This window comes from Austrofundulus limnaeus, unplaced genomic scaffold, assembly GCF_001266775.1.
Source record: "Austrofundulus limnaeus strain Quisiro unplaced genomic scaffold, Austrofundulus_limnaeus-1.0 Scaffold19, whole genome shotgun sequence".
NCBI classification, from domain to species: domain Eukaryota; kingdom Metazoa; phylum Chordata; class Actinopteri; order Cyprinodontiformes; family Rivulidae; genus Austrofundulus; species Austrofundulus limnaeus.
Genome location: NW_013952421.1, coordinates 3,543,305 through 3,551,717, shown reverse-complemented (window position 1 = coordinate 3,551,717; position 8,413 = coordinate 3,543,305). Strand labels below are relative to the sequence as shown.

General features: G+C 40.7%; 2 protein-coding genes across 3 annotated transcripts; both read left to right on the top strand.

Moving 5' to 3' along the window:
* On the top strand, positions 1-3,756 carry stoml1 (stomatin (EPB72)-like 1). Its single transcript, XM_014003654.1, has 8 exons — positions 1-268; positions 411-517; positions 592-741; positions 1,808-2,011; positions 2,233-2,443; positions 2,516-2,716; positions 3,427-3,462; positions 3,504-3,756. Exons 1-8 carry the CDS (start codon positions 133-135, stop codon positions 3,671-3,673), a joined length of 1,215 nt encoding a protein of 404 aa, XP_013859108.1. The 5' UTR covers positions 1-132; the 3' UTR covers positions 3,674-3,756.
* On the top strand, positions 3,711-7,974 carry cyp11a1.2 (cytochrome P450 family 11 subfamily A member 1, tandem duplicate 2). 2 transcript variants are annotated; one of them, XM_014003652.1, is made up of 9 exons: positions 3,711-4,288; positions 4,437-4,592; positions 4,668-4,867; positions 4,954-5,157; positions 5,225-5,385; positions 5,468-5,634; positions 5,893-5,971; positions 6,741-6,932; positions 7,260-7,974. In XM_014003652.1, the coding sequence occupies exons 1-9, from the start codon at positions 4,017-4,019 to the stop codon at positions 7,380-7,382; spliced, it is 1,554 nt and encodes a 517-aa protein (XP_013859106.1). In that variant the 5' UTR covers positions 3,711-4,016; the 3' UTR covers positions 7,383-7,974. The 2 variants fall into 2 exon arrangements, with proteins under 2 accessions (XP_013859106.1, XP_013859107.1); XM_014003653.1 differs by having other exon boundaries at positions 4,212-4,288; positions 4,481-4,592.
* The last annotated feature ends 439 nt before the right edge of the window (positions 7,975-8,413 follow it).

Below are 8,413 nucleotides of genomic sequence, written 5' to 3'. Positions count from 1 at the left end.
TGCTATATTTTGACAATATAGGAAGGCTTTACTAATTTGTATCCGTTTGGTGGTTGAACCTGTCACCAACGGAGACTGATAATGTAAAATGCCTTTTCTTTAAGTGAGGAATATTTCCTATTTTGCGGAGAAATGTTCAGTAGGTCCAGTTACGAGCTGCTCCCACAGAAGGACCTCCGCTCCCAGAGGACTCCTGGTTTGTTTGTGGACTCTCACAAAGGACTTTCATTTGACTACATCCCAAATGTTTCTGCGAACGACTTCACTGGTRGGTGATAAKGTAGTGTTTTAGGAGTATTTAAATTGTCCTTTAAAAAGCAGAGTTATTAATCTCTTTTGTTGCGTTCAAGTGAAACCGTAAAACACAGCACTGCCTCTTTAAAAGTGTTTTTGTTATGTGCATCTTAAAGATACAACCCAAGGATGGCTGTCTTGGATTTGCAACCTTGTCGTCATCTTCCATGTTTACATCCTCACTTTCATTTTGTTCCCGATAACAGGATGGTTTGTACTGAAGGTAGGATAAAACTCTCACCAGGATATATCTTACTCACTCACTGAAACAGAAAGATTGATTTCTGTTCTGTTCAGACGGTGCCGAACTACCAGAGGATTGTAGTGTTTCGCCTGGGTCGAGTTTGCCCTCCCAAGGGTCCAGGTGTGGTTCTTGTGCTGCCCCTCATTGATCAGTGGCAGAAAGTGGACCTGCGCACTCGAGCTTTTAACATCCCTCCTTCCCAGGTATTTGACTCTGAAGAATGTATAGCTGTGAATAATTTTACTTTATCATGCTTAACAGTCTAGTTGCTCTTATACTGAAAGAACCTAGCCAACATGCAAGTTTAAAGAGTACCAGCATGCTGGATCTGACTTTAGGAAATGCTAATATACAGTACATCAAAATAAAACATAAACTGTTCATTCTCATCTCAACACTACTCATTTTTAGTACAAGATAAATGCAAACTCAGACAATAGGTATAATTGTACACCTAGTCATTATTTATTTAATAGTCCAAGAAGCAGCAGTGTCTGAAACGCTGTTTCCGTATGACGTAGTGGGGTAAGAAATAGTGAGTCGTAGTCTTATTAACACACTTAAATTAACTTATTTTTAGCAAGTAGTAGGGTTGGGCATAATCGTATCRTGTGCAATTAATCGCCAGAWAARCATTAATCGATTATTTTTTGGCACTTGACRATTAATACGATTAATGCCACCAAGCTGACTGACTGGAGAGTTCTCCAGTCAGTCAGCTTGGTGTTCCTCTCCACTTCAAATATGATGAACATTAAAAAAAAGGTTCTGTAATGTATTTATCTATCAACATAATTTAGAATTTGATGTATAACCTGAAGTCTGTAATTTTTACACAATTTGGAAAAGATTTTTATGAAGAGCAAATCCTTCCCACTAAATTGGTCATGTGACTAGGACATAAGGGTGTCCAGGGACTCCAGGGCATTAATCGTCAAATTAATCATTATCGGCTAAATACCACAATTAATTGTGATTAATTTTTGTGCCAATATTGCCCAACCCTAGCAAGTAGAGCAGTTCACATGTCTGGAGTGTTAAGGTTTGTATTAGCACAATGACAAGGAGAACATATATCTGCAGTCATCTTAGTGGACAAACAAAATGTTAAGCATTCTTAATTTTTTCAGTGTGAAAGATTCTCCCCTCGTGTCTYGAACATTCAGAAGACTTGAAACCCTTCCTTAATGGAGAAGTAGTTCTTGACGGTACAGTTTCAGTCAAACGCGGCCGTCACTTCAGTGACAAACGGTTCATTTGTCACYGCAGGTGAACACTCGGGACGGTGGGGTGCTGTTGGTGGGAGCTGACATCCAGTTCAGGATCTGGAACCCGGTCATGTCAGTGGTGTCAGTTCAGGACCTGAATGCTTCCACAAGGATGACGGCACTAAACCTTCTGACCCACAGCCTGTCCAAGAAGACCGCCAGGGAGATCCAGACTGAGAGAGTGAAACTGGGGGAATATCTTGGGGTGATGCCACACTGGAGCTGCTTACTTTTACAACTGATCTTGTTTTAACATCAAGTGTCTAAGAATAGAAAAATAGGACACAGGTTACATTAAAGGACAAGGTTGACTGATTTAAATCTTAGCTTGTTTGAGGTATTTTTTAAATTTAGTTTAATAAAACATATAAAAACTGTTATAGCATGCTTTTTTACATATCTAATATGTGTCTCTGTTATCCTCAGATGGACATAAATGAAATGACTCGCCCGTGGGGGCTTGAGGTTGATAGGGTAGAACTTACCTTTGGTTCTCTAATAAAAGCACCAGAGGAAAGCCCKGCTCCCAACTATGTCGCACCTCCATCTGTACCTGGACTCGAAGGCCTCACTGGCTCCATTCAGCATCTGGCCATGCACTTCCTGAGTCAGGGTGGCAGCTCACAGCTTCACCAGAGTAAGGCTTAACACTCGCAGTGCCTTTTTTCTGGAGAGTATTGCCTCACCACTAATGTGTCCCCTCTTCTAGACGACAGCGTAACGTTTACAGACGAGCTCAGCAGTGACCCCGAGGCGGTCAGCACCACACCAGGYTCTGTCGAGGATCTGCTCAGCGATGTTCAGACTGTACTCTCCGAGGCTTTGGTCCAGCAGATCAGGGCTTATTTCCAGTTTGAAATCAGCGCCGCAGACGGACAACAGCACAAATACTACCTGGATTTAAGTCAAGGTAATGGCAGCTAAATCTGTCTGATAATGAGCTTTTGAACACTTTAAGACAGACAAATAAAAACAGTAATAATAATTAAAAATTACATTGCACAGAACGGCGTTAAAACACAAGAATCATAAAGAAATTATCATTTATAATGGGATAAATGGATGATGTCATAGTATCACTGTCTGTAAGAATAGCGTCTTAGCTGCACTGGTAAAGATTCAAGGGTCTTATGGTCTCTGAAAAAAAAAATCTGAATGTTTTTAAGTAATATGATGCCCGTTCAGTCTGATCTTAGGACACAAACTGGGTGATCCAACCACTAGTGGTTTGAGTAGACGCCTGTAAGCCCTGCTCTGAGTGCAGAAATAACATGTAACTCATGTCACACAGCTTGGCCACAAACTAAACGAGTTCCAACGTTACTGTAAAATCACAAAAACATCAAGCTGAGTTTTCAGATATTAGGGATTGGAATTATTTGCTCTGTTTGTTTAATAAGTTTTTAGCAGACACTAAATGAGAAAAGTAAAGGGAGCTACAGCTCTCTGTATAAATAGAATATATGCACTGAATCCTGGTCCTTTTCTGTTTTTATAAAAATGTCACGACTGAGTTGGGATATAAAAAAAATTATTAGAGGCTTTAAAAAGTTTAAATCCTTGTGAGCATTAATTGTGATGTTTTTGCAAATATTAATAAATATTTTTTAATGTGTGCAGGTCGGGGTGCGGTCGGATCAGGGTCCTTGTGTCGAGATCCAGATGTGACTCTGAGCATGACCGACGGNTGTGTCGAGATCCAGATGTGACTCTGAGCATGACCGACGGCGACCTGGTGGCCATGTTCCAGGGGGCGCTGAGGCCGTTTTCTGCTTACACCAGTGGTAGACTGAAAGTCCAGGGGGACATGAAGGCAGCCATGAAACTGGAAGAACTCGTAAAACTGCTTAAAAAGCAACATTCATAACAAACAGGCTTTTATTTAAAGCTTTAATTTTAACTGTGAATTCTGAGTTTTTGTTTGTTCAGATTAAATTTGAAAAAGCTGAACTCTTGTAGTCTTGTTTGTTTTAGTTTCTGCAAAGCAGGAATTGTTATAAATATTAAGAATATATGAAGCCAGTCAGTTTCAGCTCTGCAGGCTTACTGTACTGTGTTGTTTTTCTGCTCAGCAGAAGGGCCTTGATCACTATGAAAGGGGGGCAGACTGTAGACCAGCCCTCTTGCCGTCTTCTTTTCAGAGGGGAGGCACGGGGAGAGCAGAGTAGCTGTTGAGGAAACACCAGAGCGAGCAGTGTTGTGTAGTTGCAATGGCCCGGTTGAGTCTGTATCGGACCCCTGCGGCGCTGCCCCTGTCCTGGATGGAGAAGCCGGCAGCTTCAGGCGTGCGCTGCAGCAGCAGCATGCCGGTGATTCGACAATCGTTCTCGGAGAGCAGCAGCATCGTCAGGCCCTTTAATGAGATCCCTGGACTGTGGAGGAACAGCTCGATCAACCTGTACAAATTCTGGAAACAGGATGGCTTCAGGAACCTGCACCGCCTCATGCTGCAGAACTTCAACACCTTTGGACCCATTTATAGGTAAGTATGCAGATACAGACAACATGAGGCTTTAAATGACGTCAGTAAAAATAAAGTGTTTTATTTTTGCTCCACAAGGTCACTGATTAAAAAACAAAAAGCAGCTGTGACTGTTTTTTTTTTTACTCTTCTGTTTTCTTCATGTCAGAGAGAAAATAGGTTATTATAAAAGTGTTAATATCATCAAACCAGAAGATGCAGCAATCCTGTTCAAAGCCGAAGGCCATTACCCTAAAAGACTGAAAGTTGAAGCGTGGACGTCATACAGAGACTACAGAAACCGCAAATACGGAGTCCTGCTGAAGTACGTGCACCCTGTTCCACTGCCACGCCGCAGAGCGAGGTGTTCCTTTTAAACGTGCCTGTCTTCACCTCACAGGAACGGTGAGGACTGGAGATCCAACCGCGTCATTCTTAACAAGGAGGTGATTTCCCCCAAGGTGCAGGAGAACTTTGTGCCTCTGCTGGACGACGTGGGCCAGGACTTTGTGGCCCGGGTTCACAAAAAGATCAAGCGAAGTGGTCAGAACAAATGGAGCACGGACCTTTCTCAGGAGCTCTTTAAATATGCGCTGGAGTGTAAGAAGGATCGGTGCCATTTTGCTTGTTTTTATAGTCCTGCTTGTTTTTGTCTCAGTCTTTTGCTTTTTTTGTTTTATAAAAAGCGGTGAGCTCGGTGCTGTACGGGGAACGTTTGGGTTTGATGCTGGACTACATCGACCCTGAAGCTCAGCGTTTCATCGACTGCATCACGCTCATGTTCAAGACTACCTCCCCCATGTTGTACATACCTCCTGCTGTGCTGAGAAAGATTGGATCCAAGGTGTGGCGGAACCATGTGGAGGCCTGGGATGGCATATTTAACCATGGTGAGATCAGCAGAAAAATGACATTTTAGCACATTATTGGTTTAACACAATCGTTTTGATAAATCAGCGGACCGCTGCATCCAGAACATCTACAGGCAGCTGCGTCAGGAGACGGACACCTGTAAGAAGTATCCAGGAGTTTTGGCTACATTGTTATTGCTGGACAAGCTGTCCATTGAAGACATCAAGGCCAGTGTCACTGAGCTGATGGCCGGAGGAGTCGACACGGTAAGAACAAGCACAATTTTAAAGGGGGTTTCTCTCCAGGCTTCTTCCCATCAATGAAAAACCGCCTTTGTTTGTCTGTCAGACGTCTATAACCCTGCAGTGGACGCTGTATGAATTAGCCAGACATCCAAACCTGCAGGAGGAGCTGAGGGCCGAGGTGGCTGCTGCTCGAGCTGCAAGCCAGGGAGACATGCTGGACATGCTGAAGAGAATTCCTTTGATCAAAGGGGCTCTGAAGGAAACACTGAGGTGAAATAATATAATCTAGATGACACAGCATAAAACTGAACTCTGGTAAAAAAAAAAAAAAAAAARAAAAAARWTTCTTTTCATTTAAAATTGATCTAAAATAATTGACATCACAGCCGTGGCACTGATCTTTGTTCCACTTTAATTTTGACCACGTTGCTTTGAAACTAGAATCAGCGTTTGTTTTTTGTTTTCTCACCAACAAATGCAACAAAGTTAATGTTTACTTGAATAAAAATATAATTTTTTACTCAACAGGTTACATCCAGTTGCTGTGAGTTTGCAGAGATACATCACAGAAGATATAATTATTCAAAACTACCACATCCCAGCTGGGGTAAGAAGCAGCTAAACATACATTTATTTGACTTTTATTTTCTAGAAGAATTAGAAGTCACTGTGTAAACACAGAGTGGATGTTAAAGGCTGAATGTCTTCAATAGTTTGCAGAAGAAGCTGAAACTGATTTGTTAGCGATGAAAGTGTCAAAAGGATAATTAAAAGTTAAAAGTAGTAAAATGCTGTCTAAAGCTAAAAAAAGAGCAAAAGACAGACTAAAGCACGTTAGAGAAAAAACAAAAGTAGCAAAAAGGAACAAAATGCTAGCTGAAATAATTAAATTACTTGCTAAAAGCTAMAAGAAACAAAAGATTAGGTAAATGGTCAAACTAGCAAAATGTTAGCTAAATGCTAAAAGCAGCAACACTTCAAGAAATAAAAGCAGCAAAGGTTTATATAAAAGCTAAAAGTAGCAAAAGATTAGCTAAATATTAAAACTTACAAAAAAAGGTTAGCTGAAAGCTAAAAATAGCAAAATGAAAAAAAAAGGCAGCAAAAAGTTTTCTAAAAACTAAAAGTAGCTTTAGAAAACAAAAGTACACAAAGTACGCTAAGGCAGATTTCAAAAAGAGCAAAGTTTTATGAAAGACTTAAATAGATCTGAATGTGTTTCTATGGGGATAAATTTAAATATAAAAAAATGAAAACAATTACTAAAGTTTGATATCKTAGCACCCATCACCTGATGGAGACACAGAAGTAGTTTGTGTGAAWGCTGACTCAGCACTCAGACTCTAATGTTTGTGTGTCTGTGTGTTTGTGTTTAGACCTTGGTTCAGTTAGGACTGTACGCGATGGGCAGAGACCCCAAGGTGTTTTTCCGTCCGGAGCAGTATCAGCCGTCTCGCTGGCTGAGGACCGAGTCTCAGTACTTCAGGAGCCTGGGCTTTGGCTTCGGACCCCGCCAGTGTTTAGGACGCAGGATAGCTGAGGCAGAGATGCAACTCTTCCTGATCCATGTGAGTCACAAACACAAGTTTGTATTTCTATTCTTGTTAGGACCGTTCATTGACTTCCATTCATTTCCAGTCGTACATAGTACATATAGCCTAAACTCAATTTCTACCTTAATCCTAAACCGAACCCACAACTCAACGAATGGACCAGTCTTTGGTCCCCATAAGGACCACTGGTCTCGACAAAGTAGGTGTGTATATCAGAAACGGTCCTAAAAAAGTAACAAATACAAGTACACACACACACATAGTCATAGCAGTTTCACTAAATTATGTTGCAGCATGGAGATCAAACATCCTACTTAAAGTTTCCCCTTTTTCTTTTAACAGATGCTTGAGAATTTCCGAATTGAGAAGCAGCGCAACGTGGACGTGCAGAGCACCTTTGAGCTCATTCTCTTACCAGACAAACCTATCATACTGACTCTGAAACCTCTGCAAGCTAACCAGTAACATCAAAGCTTTAAAGGAATTTGTGGAGCGCATCAAGTTCAGTTCAGTTTTATAACCTTTTCATCTTAGTGAACTGCTATTRTCTTCACGCAGCACTGCAAAATAAACACGAGTTTGTATTACTGTAGATAGAAAGCATGAAAACAAGTAAAAACTAAAAAACATACATTAGGAAGCAATTACCTCAGTGATTCGGTAACTAATGTATTGTACATAGCTTAGAAAACAAAATGATTTAATAATAAAAATGTATAAAAAGCAGGAATCCATTTGTACATGGAAAATATTTAAAAATGCACATCTATAGAGACCAAACAATGTAATTATTGTTTCAGTTTTCTGCATTTTAACATAAAATCAGATTTCAGGGATTTGAACTATTGGGCTGAGCTTATTCCACTATTGAGAAGGTTTTAGTGTTAGGAGACTGATCTTCTCAGATTACCTTTTCATGAAAATTACAATCCCCGTGAATAAAAATCCATTCTATTCTTTGTCATGACACAAGTCTCTTTAGCCTCCTCTTTGCTTTCTCTGACCACACATTGTCCCCTTGATTAACTCACAAACACATTAAATTCAAGATACTAAATTTCCACGAATATGAGTTTTTTTTCCAGGTGTATTGGTTAATTGATAGCTCTAAATTGTCCACGTGTCCCTGTGATGGACATGAGACCTGTCCGGGGTGGACCCCGCCTCTCACACTGCTGGACATGCGCACCAGTGACCCTCGTGACCTGGAAAGAAGTAAAAATGATGGATGGTTGTGTTGGTTTTCCTTTAATAGCTGAAAAGAATCCTTTATTTTCGACTTATTCTAACCATCAAGATGAAGAAATCCGAGTCCTCGTCTTCCTCGCTGGGTCCGCTGATCTCTTTGCGTTTTTGTGTTTGCCTTGAAGTTTTAAAATGTGGCAGCATTTCTGTGAACATTCACATCCAAAACTCTTGTTAGGAGAAAAGAGCACCTCCTGCTTGGAAAATCAGGTGGAGTCAACAGATAAGTTGGTGTCTTTGCCTTTTTTTTT

Coding starts and splice junctions, on each gene's coding strand:
- cyp11a1.2 (XM_014003652.1), top strand. CDS start 4,017: ATGGCCCGGTTGAGTCTGTATCGGACCCCTGCGGCGCTGCCCCTGTCC. Junction 4,593..4,667: donor AAATACGGAGTCCTGCTGAA/GTACGTGCACCC, acceptor TTCACCTCACAG/GAACGGTGAGGACTGGAGAT. Junction 5,386..5,467: donor TGGCCGGAGGAGTCGACACG/GTAAGAACAAGC, acceptor TTTGTCTGTCAG/ACGTCTATAACCCTGCAGTG.